Raw genomic sequence first — 23,507 nt, 5'->3', positions numbered from 1 at the left:
AGTTTCTCACTAGGGTTCCATGTGGTTCACTTTTTGGGCCTGCTGACCCCGTGGATCTCTGTGCCATCCATTCTTGAACCCACATCTCACAAATTAGCAGTCCGGTGACTCCTAGTGTTCAATTTGATATTTTCTTGTACCTATCAATCTTGTGCTTGGCCTGTCCAAGAAGCTGAGGATAGGAAAAACTGAACCCAATCTCTTGTAATCATTGGTCAGGATGATCTTTGGTATATCATATGGCAAGGGAGGACTAAACCTCCATGGATTCAATGGGCCCCTATAGGTGCAATCTGGCATTGAAACACATTAAGCAATTTCATATACCTCAGCTAATTATAGCAGAAGCAATTCTACTTGTACGTTGGATGAACAGATCATAAGTAGTAATGGTAAAATTGCTTGAATGACTGCCAATAACTATTCTCTTGCCACACAAGTGAACAAACAAATAAGACTTGCCTAAGTTTGTAATTGCTTAATTTTATTGCCACCAAACTATAGATGTTACATGCAAATATTTCTTTGTAGTTGGTATCAACCTGCATCTTGTGACTGCTAACGAACTGTTGAAATCCTTAGCCTTTTTCCTATTCTGATGTCCATTGCAGGACCTGGATAATGAAAGCCACACAGAAAACTCATTCTTTTCTGGTGGCGGGGGTCTGAACCCGATAAGAACGGGATCTCCACAGGCAGATAGTATGTTCCAGAGGAGGAGCCCATTCAATTTTGCAGACTCTGTTCCAAGCTCTCCTCTATTCAATTCTGGCTTCTCTCCAAGGTATAATGAGGGATCAGAAGGGCACTCCTTCGACAACTTCTCAAGATTTGACTCCTTCAACAGCAGCATACATGACAGTTCATTTTTCCCTCCGCGTGAGACTCTTACAAGGTTCGACTCCATCCGCAGTACTGCAGATTTTGATCACAGCCGAGGTTTCCCACCGCGTGAGACTCTTACAAGGTTCGACTCCATCCGCAGTACTGCAGATTTTGATCACAGCCGAGGTTTCCCATCTTTCGATGATGCTGATCCTTTTGGCTCATCTGGACCATTTAAAAGTTCATCAGAGAGTCAAACCCCTAAGAGAGGTTCAGATAATTGGAGTGCCTTCTAGCCCAATAATTCAGTGTTAGATCGATATGTGCTCTCATCTCAGTTTTAGCCTTTTTGGGAGGTCTTGTTCATGTGGGTAAAGGTAGCCTTTTCTTGGTGTGCTATATAATCTACAGCAATGATTTGATGTAATGCCTTCTGGGTTTCACCTCTTTTTGTATTTCTGCAATTTCTTTTCTTTTCTTTTTTTTTCTTTTTTTTGGGGTGGGGGGGGGGGGGGAAGGAGGGGAGGGCGGTGGTTGGTTGTCAGGAAAGATTTTTTTTTGTTTTTCTTTTGTAACCTCTTAAATAATCATTTCATATATTCCTTATTATTTGTGTATGCAAGTTGAGTTTAGGGTGTAGAATTCTGTAATCGGGGTCGGCTTCCTTTTGTATTTGACTGGTTTGTGGGGATTTCCATTATTAAGAAAACTATGAATCGTGCAAGCATTGCTTGGAATTGCAGGTTGAAATGGATCTTATGCATTACTCGACTGGTTTCCATTTTACTTTTATTTATTTATTTATTATAGCCCAAAAGAACTGGTAAAGTGGCAATCCAATGTGGATATTAAACTTCAAGGAAGCTGGGGAATTTAGGTAACCTACTGGAATAAACCCTTCCGTTACTACTATTATCTTGGCATTCCTGTATTCTTGTAGCACAAAAATGTGAACAGCCAGGGAAACAGAGGAGCCTGAAACTTCTAAATAGAAAATTGAAGGTTAGTTTCTCTGCTTCTACTGTATATGTGATATTGGAACTTAACTATATTAGACAGCTATATTCTTCATATGTGATGTTTGAGAAAGCTAAAACATATTGTTTTTAACAATCCCGTAACCACATATCATCTTTTGCTTATGTTCATGGTTTTAAGAATCAGGAATCGTCGGTGACTGAGTCAGCTTATTCCGGTCAATTTCTGTCGATTCTGATCTGTTTTTCACTGATTATGATCGTTTGAATCAGAATCAGCACTGACCGGTTTGATTCCACATTCTGTTTTTTCAAATCCTTGCTTATGTTTCTTTTCTTGTGGGAAAAGAGGAAAATATTGGAATGAGGAAGAAAGCATATGTACAGTATTGTCATTGAGCATCATCGGCTCCTGGGATTTACAAACATACTTGATAATAGCATTGAAAGAGTTCAATTAGACTCATGTGGACTAGTTCGAAACAGAAATGTGTTGATCAATATACTAGTTTGAAGAAGAAACTTGATAGTGGCTAGAGGACGAATATAACTTGTAGGCTTATGAATCATCTCAACTACATCCTTGTTACTGCACCAGACTTCCTTGATAGAGTAGTCATTCATTCGCGCATAATCCAAACCCTGAGAGATACCAAAAAGCTCTGATTCTCTAGTGTCAGTAGTGTTGAAACAACCTGCAGCAAAAATTGTACAAACCCCCTTAAACAAAATAGTAAAAACCCAACCCGAACTGTTTATGTTGGTGCCGATTGTTCCTGCACATAAATGGATTGGGTAAGGAAAGTTTGGAAAGCTCAATGAACAAGAACTTAGAGAAGGGAAGGAAACAGAATTATGAGAGTCATTCCAATTTGGATTAGGAGGGGTGATATGGAGGTCATTAAGCCATTTGTTGGTGGTTTGTAAGACCCAAGTTGGATTCGGTTTAGCTGCCGAATGTACGATTGTGTTCCTATGATACCAAATAAAATAAGAGGTTATGATGAAAACTGAAAAATAACCACTTTGCATGAACTTTGTCCTTAAATTTATCTTTTAAAAAAGATTCACACATCTGAACTAGATTGGGGTAAGCAATGTTTTCTGTTCGTAGGCCCAAAGGATCAGCTGCCCAGATTCTCTTGGTCCATTAGTAAGTGCCAAGAAGATTCAGCATTTTTACCACAAAAGACAGAGTCAGAACCAATTGGAATCCATTTCGACATTATTTTTTTAACAGAAAGTCCGGAGTTTAAAGCCCGCCAAATGAACATTTTAAATTTAAGATGAATATGAAGTTTCCAAAAGAATTTCCAGCAATAGGAATTCAGGTTGTTTAAAGGTCTCAGAGATTTGAGAACATGGAGAGCAGCACCCTTGGTAGTGAAGGTCCCAGACTTGGAAATTGAACATTTCCAAGAGTCTGCGGTATTATTCAGAGTGATCATTGGGCAAGCAGATACTTGATCCGAGGTGAGTAATCTTGCCAAATCAGGAAGAATAGATCCAGAATTAGAAAATGCATTACAGACTAGGTCATCCCTAAAATTAGGCTGGGCTGAATTTAAAAGACTACGACCTAGCAAATTTTTAATCCAAGGATCGGACCAAAAGAAAGTGAAATGGCCATTACCAACTTTTCTGAAAATCATATTCTTCAGAGTTGGGAGCATCTGAGCAATGCTATTCCAGGACCAAGAGCCTCTTTGTTTTTTTTTCAAAACCCGTGGATGAAAAATAGAAGAATTTGGGAAGTATTTTGATTTCAAAAGTTTAGCCCAAATGTCATTTGGGCTGTTGAGGAGTCTCCATCAAAGTTTGAGAATGAGGGATTTGTTTTGAACCTCAGCCTTTCTCAATCCTACTCCCCCACTAGAAAGAGAAGTGCAAATTTTGTCCCAAGCAATCATATGATTTTTTGATCCGCCATTCCAGAAATTTAAGCAGACTGAGTCAATACCTTTGCATATCTTAATAGGACAAAGAAATGAAGACATTAGACATGCTGGATTGGAACTTAAGACTGATTGGGTGAGAATTTTTCATCCTGCAAAAGAGAGATGGTTAGCTTCCTAGGCAGATAGTCTTGTTTTAAGATGATCCACAATTTTTCCTAGTTCTTTGGATTTGGATCGCATAGGGAAGAGATTTGTGCCTAGATAGGTGGTACTGGGATTTGCAGTTGAAATGCCAAGAAGAGATCCAAATCTGACTCTATCAGACGTAGAAACATTCTTACTAAAGAAAAAACAAATCCAAAATTGCCTTAATAGTGAAAACACAAAACAATCATCAACAAAAAAGAGATGAGAAATCTCAGGGGCAGATCTGGAAATTTTTATTCCTTTGAACATTCACATATCCTTGTAAACATTTAGAAGGCAGGATAAGACTTCCATGACTAAAAGAAAGAGATACGGGCTGAGAGAACAACAGCCTTGACGAAGGCCACGAAAACTATTAAAAAAATCAAAAGGACTTCCTTTCAGTTTAATGGAGAAAGAAGAAGAAGAAGTGGCAATCAAATTATGGATTAAGTTACCCCAAGAGGGAACATGCCTTTAAGAAGATCCCATTCTACTTTGTCATAAGCCTTTGACATATCTAGTTTAATGGCAACAAAGCCATTCCTATCTTTCTTATAAGCTAAAAAATGGAAGATCTCCTGTGCAATCACAATATTATCCACAATTTGTCAACCGAGGATGAAAGCCGCTGGGAAGGGAGAAATAATAGAAGGAAGAAAAAGTTTTAATCTACAAGCAAACACTTTAAATAAAATTTTGTAAGAAACATTACATAAACTAATTGGTCTGAAGTCCACGACCCTAGAGGCCTCTCCCTTTTTCGGGGTTAAACATAGTAAGGTGTGGTTAAATCCATATGTCAGAGGATTTCCAAGGAAAAAAATATTGATAAATTTATATACATCACTTTGAACAAGACCCCAAAAATTTTGAAAGAAACATGCTTGGAACCCATCACTGCCAGGGGCTTTATGAGAGCCAATAGAGAAGACCACATTTCTGATTTCTTGTTCAGAAGGTTGGGAACAAAGAAAATGTCGATCAGAATAAAAAATGAGAGGATGAAATAGAGATTCAACAAATGACACAAACAAGGGGTTAGAAGAGAGAAAAATTCCTTTGAGGCAGTGAATAAATTCATTGGCTATATCAATAGGATTTTCTAACTTCTGATCATTCTCATTAAAGATAAATTGAATCCCTCTTTTCCTAACATTCATTTTGGAGACAGTATAATAGAACTTGGTATTCCTGTCACCACCCTGTGGTGTAACAATCCTTTTATTTTGACAGAGATCCTCTCAAGTGCCTCTCCCATGCCTCTCCACGTTAGCACCTTTGTGTTTATCTCTTTCCTCTTTAGATGAATCAACATCGCTGCCTTACCATAATATTTTGTCGTACTTCATTGATGCGCTCTTCTATATTATGTGTTGGGAGAATCTTCTCCTCTATATATTTTGCTGGGAGACTTTTCTCCCTAAAACCACAGAAATCCCATGAAGTCAGAATAAAAAAACAAAAAATAATCCCATGTACTCCACACCAAGAATTCCAATAGGAACAGTAACCACAGAGTTTTACAGGTGAAAGAAAAAGAACGTAGACCAATTGGAAACCAATGGGTAAAGTCAAATAGTTTCTTAATAGAGAAATTGGTGAACTGAATCTATTGGTTTTGAAGAACCAGATGAATTTTCAAAAACCTACCCGTTTTGATTGTAATTTCTCTGCCAAGACTGGTTCTATAATTGGATTCTTTCCTTCTTATTCAATTTCTAAATAAAGGAACAAGGTTTAAAAAATAAGAATCGGGTAGAGGATCAGATTCCATTATTCCAACTCAATGCCGATACGAATCGTCCAGAAATTGGCTGCGAATCGGTTTTACTGGCCAGAATCTGGTAGACGAATTTTTATCCTGTGCAGTTACTGCACGGTGCAGTTACTGAATCGTTCGGCAGCTGCAGAGGCCATGTGCACCATGTGGGACCCGCTGTGTCACATGGCCTCTGCTGCGTACTGCATCGTGCAGTTACAGGAGAGGATAACCTCATCTAAACTCAGCCTGACTTTGTCCGACTCAGTAGCAAAGAATCGGGATTGTTTGGAATAACGCCAATAGACCCAGTTGAATCAGACAATTTTACCGATTTTGATCTGAGTTTTAAAACCTTGATAAGGAAATACCAGTCTTTGAAGAAAGTCAGAGCTGTAACTGAGAATATGTTTCCATTGCTGATGGCTTGATTTCTTGCTCCTTTTTTTTTTTTTTGTTTCGGTTTTTTGAGACTGGAAGTTTTTACATATATCTTACTTTTTTAGGGGGGGGAGGTCGAGAATTGGGAGGGGAAAGGTACCAAGCAGGAGACTCGGGCTCGAGACCTCCTCTTGCTCTTCTATTCATATTCGCAAAAAGATAAACAGTGTTGATGGAGCAGTTTTTGTTTTATTTATTACATATCTAGGGTATGGAACTATTCTCCAACAAGGACACCCACCCTCAAGATTTAAAAACTCAGAATCGGGATTTTGATCGGTTTTCCATTGATTCTAATAGATTTTTATTCAAATTATTCTTAGCTTAGTTGGCTTCCCTGATAAGGAGAGCACTATTTGTGACATGTTGGACGGCCCAATTTTCGATTTATAGATTCAAGATCATGATTTGGCATCGATGAGTTTTCGTTCTTCTGAATAAATTATCTTCCAAAAATAATAAAAATATCATCCTTGAATCAATCAAAATCGATCAATTGGATTAAGTAATTGACCCTAACTCATACACCTAAAATTAAGTTTATCCGGAATAGACCCCAAGTGATTATGATCCTTTGTACCTCATCAACTAATCTTATTCTTGAATCTTGTTAGTGATATTGAGACAAAAAAAATCTCTATGAATTTTCCTGACGAATGGGACAGGTGGTTTTTAGACCCAAATATGAGGTATTTTAATGTCGAACATTGTGTAATGGTAGACAATGTGACTGCCTTTTTAGTTTAATTAATTATTTATTTTTTCTCAGAAAATAAAAAAAAAGAAAAGAAAGAGTATTGGATCGAATTGTGTGTGGGAGAGTACCATCATGCGGATTTCTTTACACGCTCCCCCACACACACCATTCGATCCCACACTCTTTCTTTTTTTCTTTTTCTTTTTTTTTTTTTTTTTTTTTTTTTTTTTGAGAAAAAAAATTAATTATTTAAAATAAAAAGGCAGTCACATTGTCTACCATTACACAATGTTCTACATTAAAAAAACCTCATATTTGGGTCCAAAATCCATCCTTTCCATTTGTCCCAAATTACACACGAGCATTAGAGGAAACCCTCACTCTTGGTTTATATATTTATTAACAATGAAGGATAGAATGATGTATTTTACCAAAAAAAAAGAAAGATAGAATGAGATACAAAGGATCAATACTCATAATCAATTAGGGTCTATTCCGAGTAGGGGTGTAAATGAATAGCCGAAATCCGTTTTCGTATCTGTGTCCGTATCCGTTTAGCACTATCCGAATCCGTCCGAAAGCTAAATGGATGCGGATACGGATAGGCTATAGCTATCCGAAAAGCTATATTTACATGTAAACGGATAAAATATCCGATCCGTATCCGTGTCCGTATCCGTTTAGTACTATCCGAATCCGTCCGATAGCTAATCGGATGCGGATGCGGATATAGCACTATCCGAGCCGAATCCGATCCGTTTACAGCCCTAATTCCGAGTAAACTTAATTTTAGGTGTATAAATTAGGTTTTATCACGTACTTAATCCAAATGATTTCGATTGATTCAAGTCTTAATAAGAAAAAAAAATTTAAAAAAATACAAGATTACCCAATAATAGGTATCAATTTACAAAATACCCAGCCCATGTTCATACTGATGCCCTAAGTAGAGTCATATGCCTCCAAGTATGTATCCTTCAATTGAAGTTGCTAATCTAACCAGAGATGACAACCCTTGTGCAAGTGATTGGATCCTTGTGGACTCCTTTTTTCCTCTCAAAGACCCCAGAATTCACTGGATTGCTTTGTTGTGCTACATCTTGAGTCGAGCTGGGTGTCTGTTACGATTGAATTTATTAATTTGTGTTGATATTTTATGTGCGATAGTTGTCCTAAGTCTAACATAAAAATGTTCACAATTAAAGATAGAATTGAGCATTTTGTTCATATGATTGTCACACTCGCAATGTGATTGTAGAATATAAGTATGAGTATTCATATTATATGTGTGTTGAACGTGATCGTCATTCGAGATTAATCTTGTATAGAATACTGTCGGTTGTTTGTTCAACAAAAATTTCTGAAAGTTGTTTTGTCCCTATACCTAAGAGGTCCTTACCATTGTAGTTGTGCATTGTGTGTTTGTGGTTTACCAAAGATTGATGCCTATACTGGTTATATATTGGTGGGCTTGACATACGGTGTTCCACTATAGATGGAAGAGATGCTCAAAGTGGTTCAAATACTATTATGCTCATTTGTTTCGGGTTGATAAATCCAAAATCACACCGGTCAATCGTGAGTCGCCACGTGTCCCGGCCCAAGCAGGGAGACCATCCCAAGGCCGGCCACCTTACATCTTGTTTGGTAACCCGGATGGGAAAGGACCAAGTCCAGGTACTACACGCAGGCTACTACCGCCAACAAAAAGATATACATCATCTCATGGGTACAGGGTACCGTCTACAAGGAACATAGTCCTAGATGGACTCAAGCACCAAGGACCTTATCCAACACACTAAGACATATAGATGTCTATCTACCAGGAACATCCACCCTACCGAGACTCTATCTCCCATAGGAGAGCAACCAACCAAGAGAAGAATCCCACTACCTAGGAACATCTATCTACTATGAGGGTTACTCGTCATCAACTGGGACTCTCCACACCGCCACACTCCACTATAAATAAGAAGGTATTCTTACCCCATTAACCCATCTTGAATTCTATCATTCATCTGTTTGCTCAGAGAGATCTAACTTAGGCATCGGAGAGTCCTATGCCGGAACCACATCGGTTCTCCTTTGTCACCCTAATCTTTTTGCAAGTTACAGCACTCGAAGGGACCCTTGAACGATTTCTTAATGCAACAGATTGGCACTGTCTGTGGGAACGACGCTAGCTATCGTACCTGCTAGCTTGTTTTCCTCAAAGGCACCACGAGGCAAGAAGACCGCTCCCTCTACCAACAATGCTGCGAGGGAGGGGAACGGATCACCTCCTCTAGAGAGCTCGCATTGCAGAGCCACTGACCATGTCTCTCAGGAGAGGGAGGTCCCCGAGAACCAACAAGTTGGGGGAATTAACCTCAACCCTGAAGTAGCCATTGAAGCCACCGTGGAGCTAGTACCTGATCCCAATGCACCAGCGACTGTAGGTCAGATTAATGACTTGCAGCGACAAATCCTCCATGACCAACAACTCTTCCGCGACTACCTGAGGCAGCGTGCAACATCCCACCATCGTAGGACAGATCCTCGATAGGAGCAGAGCCCTAGGAGGTCACCTCCCAGGGGTGATAGGTCAGAGAGGTACACAAGGCAGCGGGGGGAGCCATCCCATCCTCCCAGAAGAACAGCGGACCTTCCAGTATGATCAAACCGTGGGAGAACACCATCACACCGATCTGTGGTACCCAACCCAGAAGGGTCCATCAAGAGGTTGGTGTTCCAAGGTCGACTCAGAGGGAGTCACACACCAGGACAAAGCCAAACCTATTGAGAAGAAAGCCCCTCGCGTTCACATCAAGGTTCATCGCGACGTGACCCTTCACTATCCCGCCAACATTCAAGGTAGGGGGGACTTCAAGGAGAGGACGAGAACGAGGTCGTAGTGAACGACCAGCCAGACGTGAGGGATAGTCACGGGATGAAGAGCTAGACAAGAGACTCCGAGATTTGGACGAGAAGTTGGAAGGACTGAAGAAGCAGACTAAGGGCGAGACACACTCGATCCCCGAAAAGCATCTGTTCTCGGAAGAGATTATGTCAGCCTCACTCCCATCCAGGTTCAGGTTACCCACCTTCGAACTCTACAGTGGAACCACGGACCCTAATGATCACATCAACTACTTCAATGGGATGAAGGCCTTATATGGGGGATCGGACGTAGTCTCCTGCCGAGCGTTCCCTGCATCCCTCAAGGGTGCAGCAACATCATGGTTCTCCAGACTACGGCCGAGGTCGATAGGTTCGTTCGTAAAATTATGCGAGCAGTTCATCACCCGCTTCCAGAGCAGTGTCAAGCAGAAGAAGACCACGGTCAATCTACTGAACGTGATACAGAACCCTCGAGAGTCCCTCAGGGAATATGTTAGCAAGTTTACTAAGGAGTCCCTGGAGGTTCGAGACTTAGACGACCAGACCCAGCATGTAGCCTTGGCTGGGGGTATCAGGGACCTTGACTTGATCAAAGACCTAGCACGTCATGAGACCAGGACCATGAAGGAGCTCCTGGAGCGATGTAACGAGCTCGCCAACATGGCCGAGGTACTACAGGCTCGGAAGAAGGTGATCGAGGCCAAGCCCTAGGATAACAAGAGGTTGGTGCCAGATGACCGCAAGGAAAGCAAGAGGTCGAGGACTGAGCATCGACAGGAGAAGGGCGATCGCCCGTCAGGGAGGACCGACCATCGCCCAGAGAGAAGTGAGAGAGCAAGCAGCCCCGAGTTCACGCCTCTAAACACCAGTAGGTCCCAGATCCTTATGCAAATCCAAGATCGTGACCTAATCCGTTGGCCATGACCCATGCTAGCGGGACCTGAGAAGCGAAACCCTAACAAGTACTGTCTCTTCCACAAGGATAACGGACATGACACAGAAGAGTGTTATCAACTGAAGAGGGAGATAGAGCAACTTGTAAGGGCAGGGAGTCTGAACAAGTACATATGAGGAAGGCGTGACGGTCGTTCGGGCCAAGGAGACCGAGGTCGTGATCGAGAAAGAGAAGAACCAAGAAGGGAAGAAAGGAAGGCGGATCGAGATAGGGAGAGAGACCGCACAGAAGAGAGGAGAGATGTACCAGAGCCAAGTGGCACCAAGGGAGCCCCCATCCTCACCATACTTGGAGGATCGGGGCAAGAGTCTACCAGAAAGGCCAAAGCCCATGCCAGGTTCGTGGGAGTAGTAGAGAAGCCAACCAAGGTAGCAAAGACCGAGACGGTGATCTCCTTCTCGGATGCAGACCTAGAAGATTTGAGCTTTCCACATGAGGACGCCTTAGTAGTGCAGGTAGAGATAGCCAATCGACCAGTACATCGGGTGCTGATAGATACAGGGGCGTCTGTGGATGTACTCTCATAGGAAGCCTATCGCCAATTTGGGTTCGGGGATGACCAACTCAAGCCTGAACCCACCTACCTCCACGGATTCTCGGGTGCCACTGCCTCCATCAGAGGCACTATAGAGCTACCCGTCACCTTTGGAGAGCACCCTCGACAGGTGACCATCATGGTAAACTTCATGGTCGTCAGGTCCGTGGTGTCATTCAATGGCCTCTTAGGGCGGCCATCTCTAATAGCCCTTAGAGGAGTCGTATCACCACTCCACTTAAAGATGAAGTTCCCCACTGACAACGGTGTAGGCGAGGTCCGAGGTGATCAGAAGAAGGCCAGAGAATGCTATACCACCTTTGTTAAGAAGAACAATGGTAACACCAGGGAATGACACTGTGCATGGAGAACCTGGTCAGCGACCAATGAGATGAACAGATAGAGAAGAGAGGTAGGCCGGTGGAGGACCTCATCCCCTAGCCACTCAGCAAGGATGACCCCTCCAAGGTCGTACAGATTAGCTCGTTGTTGAACGATGAACAGAAAGAAGAACTGAGACACCTCCTCCAAGCCAACATGGATGTCTTTGCATGGTCGACCGCCGACATGCCTGGCATACCGAGATCCATAGCAGAGCACAGGCTACATGTAGACCCAACCAGGAAGCCCATCCAACAGAAGCGGCAAAATTTCACCCTTGACCGACAAGCAGCTATCAAAGAAGAGGTCAAGAAGTTGAGCCGATTGGGGTTCATCAAAGAAAAGAAGTTCCCTACCTGGCTCCCCAATGTAGTCATGGTACCCAAGCCCAATCGGAAGTGGAGAATGTGCATCGACTACACCGACTTGAACAAGGCATGCCTGAAGGATGAGTACCCACTCCCCAGGATCGACCTATAGATCGATGCAACTACCGGTCATGAGATGTTGAGCTTCATGGACGCCTACTCTGGATATAACCAGATCCTCATGCATGAGGATGATGAGTCCTACACTGCATTCTGAATTTACAAGGAGAACTACTACTATCGTGTCATGTCGTTCGGACTGAAGAACGCAGGAGCCACCTACCAGAGGATGATCAATAAGATGTTCGAGAGTAGATCGGGCATAACATGGAGGTGTACGTGGATGACATGCTCGTGAAAAGCGTCCAATCCCACCAGCACCTGTCCAACCTGGAGGAAGCATTCACGGTATTGAGAAGGAACCAGATGAGATTAAACCCTGCAAAGTGCGCCTTCGGAGTAACATCAGGGAAGTTCCTAGGGTTCATGGTCTCAGTACGCGGAATCGAAGCTAACCCATCTAAGATCAAAGCCATTCAAGAAATGGCACCACCTCGGACGGTCAGAGAAGTCAGAGGTTAAATGGAAGGATCGCTGCCCTTTCAAGGTTTGTGTCGCAGTCGAAGGACAAATGTCTACCATTCTTCAAGACATTAAAGAACCTCCGAAGTCCAAAAGACTTTGCATGGACGGAGGAGTGTCAAAGAGAATTCTAAGAATTGAAAGAATACTTGGAGAACCCACCACTCCTCGAGCGACCAGAACCCAATGAAGAGCTACAGATCTACCTGGCTGCAACCCTAGTCGCGATGAGCGCAGTACTATTGAAGGAAGAAGCAAAGGTACAGAGACCCATCTACTATGTCAGTCATGTCTTGATTGATGCAGAGACCAGGTACACAAGGATCGAGAAGGTAGCCTACGCGTTGGTGATCGCGGCTAGGAAGCTCCGACCATACTGCCAAGCCCACACAATCATAGCACTCACCGACCCACCATTGAAAAAGGTACTGCACAAACCCGACGTCTCTGGAAGGTTGATCGCCAGGGCCATAGAGTTGAGTGAGCATGACATCAGGTTCCAACCTCGAATGGTCATCAAAGATCAGGCTCTAGCAAACTTCGTCGCTGAATGCACACTACCTGAAGTAAACCAGAAGCAGAAGAACCAGAGGAGCATGATCGAGGATCGTGGGAGATGTTTGTGGATGGTTCGAGTAATGCAGTAGGAAGTGGGGCTGGCTTCATACTCACCAGCCCCGAAGGATTTTGAATCCAGTCTGCTCTCCGATTCACCTTCCCAGCATCCAATAATGAAGCAGAGTACGAAGCATTGCTCGCTGGACTCCGGGTAGCCAAGGCCATCCAAGTCACGCATCTATCCATCCAGAGTGACTCCTAGCTTGTAGTGAACCAGGTGAATGGAGAGCATGAGGCAAAGGTCGAGTGAATGGCGTCATACCTAGCACGTGCTTGAGCATTGATCGGGGAGTTTGTGAAGTTTGAGATGGTTCGGGTTCCCAGGATCGAGAATGTCATCGCCGACGCCCTATCCAGGCTAGCCAATGACGAGCTCCTTAACCTAGCCAGTGCCGTCTACATTGAAATACTACATGAGCCAACATATCAGAAAAAGCAAGTTAATGAGATTGAGGAGGGGCCTAGCTGGATAGACCCTATACTCAACTACCTGCAGAATGACATCCTCCCGTAAGACAAGGTCGAGGCGAGGAAGATAAGAATGAGAGCTGTAAAGTACACCGCCCTGGACGACGTACTATACAAGAGGGGGGTCACAGCACCACTACTCCGGTGCCTAGGACCCAAGGGAGCCAAGTACGCCCTGGCGGAGGTCTATGAAGGGATATGCAAAAATCACATGGGAGGACGAGCTCTAGCCTACAAGGTCCTCCGTCAGGGGTTCTACTGGTCACGACTGTAAGAGGAAGCAATACAGTATGTCAAGGCTTGCGAGCAATATCAACTGTTCTCCCCAGCACCCCATCTACCCGCCACCAAGCTGACATCAATCCTCAACCCCATTCCCTTTGCTATGTGGGGGGTAGACATCTTAGGCGATTTCACAGCTACATCAGGGAACCGCAAATACTTGGTGGTCGCCATAGACTACTTCACCAAATGGGTCGAGGCAAAGCCATTGGCCAAAATCACAGAGAATGAAATGGAGAAGTTCGTCCGTGATGACGTCATCTACAGGTTCGGGGTACCAAGGATACTAGTCTCAGACAATGGGAAGCAGTTCAACAACCCCAAGTTCAGAGCCTTCTGCCAAAGCTACAACATTGGCTATCGGCCTGTTTCAGTAGCCTACCCACAGGCCAATGGTCAGGTGGAGGTGACAAACAAAACTTTGTTAGACGGAATCAAGAAGAGGCTAGAAGGAGTCAAGGGGAAGTGGGTCGAGGAACTACCAAGTGTCCTGTGGGCATACTGAACCACAGTAAGGACACCCACGGGAGAAAGCCCATTCCACCTAGCATACGGCACAAAGGCACTCGCACTAGTAGAGGTCATCGCCATGTCCCACAGGGTACTGCACTTCAACGAGCGCCCCTACAATGACGGACTATAAGTGAACCTGGACTTCATAGATGAGGTCTGTGAGAAGGCACTCCTTAGGAACGTGGCATATCAGTAGCGAACGGCCAAGTACTATAACGCCAGAGTAAGAGAAAGGCTATTCCACCAGGGAGACCTAGTCCTAAGAAGGGCAAGTGCATCACAGCCACGGAAGGAAGGGAAGTTGTCTGCCAACTGGGAAGGACCGTACATAGTTTCCAAGCAGATACGTCCAGGGACCTACCGATTGAAAACTTCGGGGGGCAAGAAGGTAGACCGTACCTGGAACCCAGAGCACCTAAAGAAGTACTACCAATAAGAGTAGTAGCAGTAGCGTAGTTGGCTGTCAGCCATGTTGATTTTGGGTACACTCGCCTACTACCCATCTATCGGATCACCTCCACAAAACCATGGTCTACGGACCACCAAGGCGTAATGCTACCAAGGTCCGCTGACCACCAAGGCGCAATGCCACCAAGGTCCGTTGACCACCAAGGCGTAATGCTGCCAAGGTCCGCTGACCACCAAGGCGCAATGCCACCAAGGTCCGTAGACCACCAAGGCGCAATGCCACCAAGGTCTGCTGACCACCAAGGTCCGCTGACCACCAAGGTCTCTGGACCACCAAGGCGTAATGCCACCAAGGTCCCCGAACCACCAAGGCACAAAGCCACCAAGGTCCACAGACCATCGAGGCGCAATGCCACTAAGGTCCACGGACCACCAGTGTCCACAAACCACCAAAGTTCGAGAACTATCAAGGCTCCAGGCCACCAAGGTTGAACGACTACCAAGGCCTATTGGCCATATACGAGTGACGAAGAGCAATACACAAAGGAGCGTGGATCCAACCACAAAAATCCAGAAAGAAACCTATACGAGAAGGAAACCTCATAAAGGCAGACCTCATCCGCTCAGTGGGAGAAGGCACGATTGACTCCCCAGGGGCGCGAAGGACAATCTCAGAAGGCATGTGGTACAATCGACGAAAAGACACCAAGACCGATACGGTCAAGAAGCTTAAGAACCGTCCCATCCTACTATTGGGATCCTTGACCGGGGGTGCCACCCCAGCATCATCTCTAGGAGGACTACCATCTGAGCCAGGACTATCAACGGCATCCTCCCCGTTACTAGAAGTAGGTCTGGGAGGAAGCAATGGGGGGAGAGTGTCTACAGAAGAAGAAGACCTTGAAGAGGGCCCATCCGTAGACCCAACTACAATAATGGCGAAGTCAGATTCGCTAGACGTCATGGACAATGGCAAGGAAGGCTACTTACTTGAGTAGTAGTCCCCAACGTCAAGCCACCGACCTAGGAGAGTGGAAAGCGAGCTGCAACAACCAACAAATGAACCCGGGAGGAAAGGTACCCAAAAAAAAAAATGCCACGGTGAAGGGCCGTAGACGACAGACCTTGGACATGGGTGAGGCTCGAGGTTCGAGGTTTGAGGTTCGAGGTCCGAGGTCAAAGTTCACGAGGGGTCGAGGAAAAGTTTCGACTAAAGATGTGTGTATGACCAAAGACGAATTTGACTTAATACAAAAAAAAAAAAAAAAGAGAGAAAGAAAGAGAAGAGAATGAATCCATACCAGGCACGGACCGCGGGCGCCGATCGTGGAATGGGATGCGAATTGTCAAATAAGAGGTCGCATGCGCCAATCGAACGAGGCATCACGGGACGCGAATCATCGAACAAGAGGCCACGGGCACCGATCGAATGAGAGGTCACGGGCACCGATCGTCAAACGAGAGGTCACGGGCGCCGATCGAACAAGAGGCCACAGGCACTGATCGAACGAGGCGTCACAGGATGCGAATCGTAGAACAAGAGGTAACGGGCGCCGATCGAATGGGGGGTCACGGGCGTAGATCGTCGAATGAGCATCGTCAGGCGTCGATCGATGGGGGTCGTCTAGGCGCGAATCGAATGAGCATCCTTGAGCGCGGATAGTCGGACGAAGGCGTCACGGGCGTGGATCGACGAACGAGGCACCACAAATGCAGAACGTCGAACGGCATCATGGAGACGCTGTTCGGATCGAATGGGCGTCAAAGGGCACGGATCGGGGCGTCGAATGGGCGTCACCAGACGTGGATTGGATCGAATGGGCGTCAAAGGGCACAGATCAGGATCGAATGGGCATCGACTCTTAAGAAAGAAAAAAAAGAAGAGCCAAGGATCCACACCCAAAAGGCATGGGCGTCGACCCTTGGAGAGAGAATGGATAGAAGAAAGAGAGCGTTGAAAAAAAAAACAAAACAAAAGGGCCAGCCATGGGTCCAAGCCCAAAAGGCCATGGGCGCGGACTCTTGAGTGAGAGCAAAGGTAGGAGAGAGAAAAGAAAAAAAAGGGGGGGGGGGGGGTTTGGCCACCGCCCTTGGCCGTGGTCGTCGGGTGCGGACAGTCGAGAGGCGCCAACGACCGTGGACAGTCGAGCGGTGCCAACGGGCGCGGATGAGCATAAACAGGCCGAGGTACGAGCAAAGAATGGAAGATCGAGGCATGGGGCGCAAGGAGGCGACAAGCTCGTGACCGAGACCGTGGACGTGATCAAGATCAAGAGTAAGTAACACTAAGTAGGCCAAGGCTGGACAAGCCACCAGGAAGGCCAAGGGCTAATAGCCAAGAAAGGAAGAAACTAGAAGAGAGCAAAGGGGACAAAGCTTCAAAACAAAAATGGAAAAGTTACTCTCTTGAACACTCCGTTCCAAGAGAGTGGGGGGAAAATGATAAACCCAAAATCACACCGGCCAATCGTGAGCCGCCGCGTGTCCCGGCCCAAGCAGGGAGACCATCCCAAGGCCGGCCACCTTACGTCTTGCTTGGTAACCCGAATGGGAAAGGACCAAGTCCAGGTTAGGGGTGTCAATGGGTTGGGTTGGGCCGGGCCTGCCTAAACCCTAACCCTGACCCTAGAGGCCTTAATCTAAACCCTGACCCTGACCCAACCCTGGCAGGGCCAAGAAACCCTCAACCCTGGCCCGACCCTGCCAGGGTTTTCCCTAACCCAGCCCGGCCCTGAACAATCGTAAGAAATGGTCAAATGAAGTCCAAACAAAGAAGGAAAAGAATACACGATCTTCGAGAAATGGTCAAATGAAATCCAAACGAAGAAGGAAAAGAAACCCATTTGAGATTAACCCGTTCTATTACCTGTAATTGAATATATCGATCAATCTCCAATGCCTGCTTATCAATCTGAGAAGCAGCTAAAGACTCGGAAAACGCCATTAACAGAGAAGAAGAAGAAGAAGAAAAAAAGGGACTATTTTCAAAACACAGATTGTGATTTCCCAATAAATTGATATTCTGTAAGTGTTGCATCTGTTCTTGCTTGTTGAGGATTGAGATATAAATCAGAAAACCCACCACTGGAATTCATCCATTCCTGCGTACCGCCCCAAGTAAAATCCAGATTCTTTGGAAACTGCTTAGCTTGAACTGCCATTATAACAAAAAAGATTTCCTAACCAAATCGTAAGAAATGGTCAAACCCTGACTCGACCCTGCCAGGGTTTTCCAGACATCGCAGAAGGAAAGAGATGGGGTTTGGAGACTCCTCGTCAGCCTTCTCCTCCAAAGTCCAAACAAGAACGATAGATGAGGCTAATCCAGACATTGCAGAGGGAAAGAGATGGGGTTTGGAGACGGCGCATGAAGGGAAAGAGAAGGGAAAGAGATGGGGTGAGTGATACAGCCTTCAAACCAGAAGAAAGAGCACAAAACAATAATGATACTTCCTACAAGACAACTCAGATAAATCCTAGCCTAGACTACAACTATTCCAGGCAAACTTTGACGGAGCCACAACAGGACTCGCCTAGAACCCGTTGTTGCTCGAACGGAACCACCATACCCCCACCATACCCCTCACAGGAAGGTTACCTTGCACAAAGGAAAACACTACCACCAAGCCAATGGTCCGACAAACCCTAATGGGAAGAGCCTCAGATCTCGAGGAGTAGCAAACTCAAAACCCTCATCCCGAGGGAAAATGCATCACGAGGTGCTTAGGAGCGAATTCATGAGTGAAATGTGTATCGCTTTTAGGTTTTGAGGGTTTTGAGTGTTTTTTTATTATTTTTTATTAGGATAAAGAAGAATATAATTTATATAAATATCTATATATCTATATATTGTATGTATAAAAGTATATATATATATATACTTATAAACAATTCAGTGGTGGGGCGGGCGGGCTCAACCCGAGGCCTTAACTCGATCCGGACCCTTCCAGGGCAAGTTTATTTCTAAACTCACGGCCCGCCCTTCGGTGAAAAATCGGGGTCGGGTCCGGTTGGGCTCGGGCGGGTTCTGGCTGGGCTGCTTTATTGACACCCCTAGTCCAGGTACTACGGCTACTACCATCAAGGACTGAGTCCAGGTACTACGGGCTACTACCATCAAGGACTAAGTCCAGGTACTACAGGCTACTACCATCAACGACCAAGTCCAAGTACTACACGTAGGCTACTACCGCCAAGAACAAGATATACATCATCTCATGGGTACAGGATACCGTCTACCAGGAACATAGTCCCGAGGACTCAAGCACCAAGGACCCTATCCAACACACTAAGACGTATAGATGTCTATCTACTAGGAACATCCACCCTACCGGGACTCTATCTCCCGTAGGAGAGCAACGAACCAAGAGAAGAATCCTACTACCTACGAACGTCTATCTACTACGAGGGTTACATGTCATCAATTGAGACTCTCCACACCGCCACACTCCACTATAAATAAGAAGGTATTCTACCCCATCAACCCATCTTGAATTCTATCATTCATCTATTTGCTCGAGAGAGATCTAACTTAGGCATCGGATAGTCCTAGGCCGGAACCACACTCTTCTCCTTTGTCACCCTGGTCCTTTTGCAGGTTTACGGCACTCGAAGGGACCCTTGAACGATTTCCGACGCAACACGGGTAGTGGACAACGAGAAAATATTTATGTGAAGAAGATGGAGATTTCAATGATATAAAGAGACATACTCGTCCAACTTGTAAAGGCATACGACTCTATAAGATGGGCTGATGGGGGTATCAACGGGCTGGGCTGGTCAAGCTTGCCGTTGCCCTAAACCCTAGCCCAACCCTAGGGACCTTAACCTAAACCCAAGCCCAACGAGTCCTAGGCCTAGTATACCCTCAACCTAGCCTAACCCCCGGGGTATTTTCGAGCGGCCAGACCGATTGACCCGATTGGCCCAATATTATATGTCTATATATAATATTACAATGCATATATATAACATATGGCGACCATTCTGCATGGGAGCACAAGGGCCACGCGCTCGCTAGCATATTGAGGGCAGAATTTTCACCATTCATGGGGGGCGGGGCGGGGCGGGCCGAGGCGGTCATTCTGCCCCTCACTATGTCTGGGCATGGCCCTTGCTGTCCACGTAGGGAAGCACACACACACACACAAAGGGCCGGGCTCAGCCCAAGGCCTCAACCTAGACCCAACCCAAACCTACCAGGGCCAGGAAAATTAAGCCTCAACCCAGGCCAACCCTGTGTTAATCCCAGTCCCTGCCCTGCCCAATCCGGGCTCAGGGCGGGCTCGGGCTGGTTTTTGACACCCCTACTACAAGAGCATCCGTACGGTGGGCACTATTGTGGGTGGATTTGTAATACATATATTGGAGAAAGTTTTCCTTCACTACAGGGTGAAGATTCATCACTCCATCCTAGGTTTCACAAAACCCTATCAGTGACGTGTACGATGGTGTGGCTCATTTCCGATCCATGACTAGTTGAGATGTGCACTCTCTAGTCAAGAGTTATCATGTTATTCCTTAATAAAATTCATCTTACCAAAAAAAAAAGTAGATTAAGAAAGCTACCCGGTCACGCAACGCATGCCGCCCTTGTGCTGATACACATTGGCGCACATAATGACTGCCACAACCCTAGTCATTTCCATCTTTTCAGGGGAGTGCGACGGTTATTTCGCATACCCCTATACCTGGGGCAGGGGCGGCGTGCGTTGCACGATCGGGTGGCGTTCTCTTTCCCATAAAAAAAACATGGGTCGGGTAGTTTTGTAACTTCGGGTAATCCTGTAATTTTCAAAAAATAAATCATCAATCAATCAATAACCGGAAAACAAAAAGGGATAATTTTTTAGATCTCCTAGATAAGAACGAAAATTACAAGATTAAGTAGGTTTCAAATTTGTTTTACATCCATTACTTTCCATTTTGAAAAGATTTACTCAATCTCCAAAGTTAGTTAATACTTATGCCATGAAAGAATAAAATAAATTAAACATCTAAAATTGCCCCAAAAATCTGTTTTAAACTTTTAAACCACAATGGGAAAAATATGAGGGAAGGGAAGCGCAATTTTCTCTACCTGTTTTTATTTTTTATTTTTTATTTTTTTATTGTTTCTCTCACTTTTTTTTATTTTGTTGTTTTTTTTTTTTTTTACCGAGTTTCCTTCCACCAACTGTGAATGAGATCCCAGTCACTGTAGGGCGGAAGAGGCGAGAATAAGTATTGGGAGGGTATTTTGGAACATACCAAAATCTTAGGAGGGGTTGGTTAGCCCTAGGATGGTGGGTGAACAATCGGTTTTTTTTTTTTACTTTCTTTAATATGTTTCTATTGTTTTCTATTCCAACAATATTTATTGTTTTTCTCACTTTTGTTTTTTATATATTTATTTATTTTTTTTAACCAATTGTGAATGAGATCCCATTCAGGGAGAGGGCGGGAATAAGTATTGGGAGGGTATTTTGGAACATACAAAAACCCTAGGAGGGGTTGGTGAACCCTAGGCTGGTGGGTGAACCATCGTCTTTTTTTATTATGTTTTATTTTTTAATATATTTCTATTGTTTTCTATTCCAACAATTAAGATGTACTTCCCTTTGGATTCGATGCTATGGCTTTGTTTTTATTTTTTTAGGGGATAATACTTTGATTGCTACTCCTATAATTGAGGTGCACTATAATCGGATTTCACAGTTTTTAAAATAGTTAAATGATGATGGGATGGGAATAATTATTGGGAGGGTATTTTGGAACATACTAAAATCTTAGGATGGTGGGTGAACCATCATCGTCTTTTTTTATTTTATTTTATATTTTTAATATGTTTCTATTGTTTCCTATTCCAACAATTTTTATTGTTTCTCTCACTTTTATTTTTTTGAATGGAGTTTCCTTTCACCAAATGTGAATGAGATCCCATTCATTGTAGGGCAGGAGAGGGCGGGAATAAGTATTGGTAGGGTATTTTGAAACATACTAAAACCTTAGGAGGGGTTGGTGAACCCTAGGAAGGTGGGTGACCCATCGTCCTTTTTTATTTTATTTTATTTTTTAATATGTTTCTATTATTTGCTATTCCAACAATTAAAATGTAATTCCCTTTGGATTCCATGGTATAGCTTTGTTTTTTTTTTTTTTAAGGGGATAATAACCGCTTTAATTTCTACTCCTACAATTAAGGTGCACTCTCATCCGATTTCACAGTTTTTAGAGTAGTTAAATGATGATAGGGCAAATTTGAAAGTTTGCTTTTATTTTATTCTAATTGTGGCATGAATACTAACCAACTTTGGGGATTAAGTAAATTTTTTCAAAATAAAAACTAATGGATGTAAAGCAAATTTGAAACCTACTTATCTTGTAATTTTTGTTCTTATCTAGTAGATAGTAATTTTCCCAAACAAAAAATTCTTGAGCAAATTACATGTACCCTGGTGTTTGAAACAATAACAAAACACCCATGTAATTTCACCATTTACATGCACCCCTAGATGATTGGGAGGCTTACAAATAAGCCCTTACCGTTAAGTTTAGACCGTTTGGTGTAGTTAAACATTTAAAAATGATTATATTAACCTTCAATTTTTGCCATGGACAAATTTACCTTTATAGAATATAACCATAGCACAAATTTACCTTTATAGAATATAACCATAGCACAAACCCATTTGCCCCAAAACCAACGTTCCAAACCCATCTCCCTCCATCCGTTTCTTCTCCGGCCAATTGCGAAGTATCTTTATCATCGCCGGTGCTACTGCTGCTACAAATCATCGCCGGTGCTGCAGCTGCTGCTATTGAATAGAGGAAATTGAGGCTGCTGCTATTACAGATTGATCTGATCCTCTCCTTTTCTTTGTCTCAAATCAGGAAAATCCAAGAATCCGGTCCAACAAAATTCCATTGTCCTGCAACTTCATGACGGATCGCCACTGCCCCGCGCGCCATGTGAAACATCAATTCAACAAACCATGTTTCATCGCCGCCCAGTACTGGGGGCGCTGCTGTGCGCATCGTGCGACGCAGCAGCGCCCATGTGTGCACAGGCGGTGCAGCAGCGTCCATGTGTGCACGGTGGGGCACACTGTACTCACATGGGCGTTGCTGCACAGCACGATGCGCACAGCAGCACCCCCAGTACTGGGGGGCGATAATTTTCCCTTCAGGACAGTAACTCATATGCCTACCGTATCTGTAGACAAAACTACACCATCACCCATTTCCAAATAAGCATTCCCATTGTCTTCAAATACGAAATGTTCAGAATTTCTTACAGGGTATCCTCTGTTTGAAGTCCAAACTACTTTTGAACTGCCGATGTGGATGACAACTTACAAAAACAAAGTGACATTTTGGGTAGTGAAGAAGCCGAAAGCAAATTCAGGGTTGTTGGATAACAGAAACCTTCCATAGTTATCAACCCAGTTCATCTGAGAACCTTTAAACCCTGGTGACATCTGGCCAAGAAGCTGGGTGGTAGCAGTGGAGGTTCCAAACAACGCTAAAATAAGCAAATAAATAAGCCCCGCATAACTCAAGAGAACTCTGGTTTCCATAGCTATGCGGAGAGCTCGAAATCAGATCAATTTCACCCAAAAATTGGAGGTGATTGGCAACAACAGAAACTGATAGAAAGAGGATAATTTTGATGCAAAAAAACAAGAAGTAGAAGAAACCAAGAAAGTATTCAAAGAGGAGATAAAAGGACACATTTCACAAAAAAACATAC

At 44.2% G+C, this 23,507-nt stretch overlaps 1 protein-coding gene across 3 annotated transcripts in view; it reads left to right on the top strand.

Moving 5' to 3' along the window:
* Nucleotides 1-1,323, top strand: part of LOC122661402 (actin cytoskeleton-regulatory complex protein PAN1-like) — a 41,067-nt gene extending 39,744 nt beyond the window's left edge. Inside the window, exons 13-14 of one of the 3 annotated variants that reach the window (XM_043856785.1) lie at nucleotides 612-939; nucleotides 1,012-1,323. In XM_043856785.1, the coding sequence (XP_043712720.1) occupies nucleotides 612-939; nucleotides 1,012-1,121 (438 nt within the window). In that variant the 3' untranslated portion in view covers nucleotides 1,122-1,323. Of the gene's footprint in view, nucleotides 1-611 lie in introns of all 3 variants that reach the window. The other 2 variants (XM_043856784.1, XM_043856783.1) reach the window with 2 other exon arrangements.
* Nucleotides 1,324-23,507: the final 22,184 nt, after the last annotated feature.

The sequence above is a fragment of the Telopea speciosissima genome, chromosome 5, assembly GCF_018873765.1.
Source record: "Telopea speciosissima isolate NSW1024214 ecotype Mountain lineage chromosome 5, Tspe_v1, whole genome shotgun sequence".
NCBI lineage: Eukaryota > Viridiplantae > Streptophyta > Magnoliopsida > Proteales > Proteaceae > Telopea > Telopea speciosissima.
The sequence above is the reverse complement of the archived record's forward strand: the minus strand, read 5'-3'. Positions and strand labels throughout refer to the sequence as shown.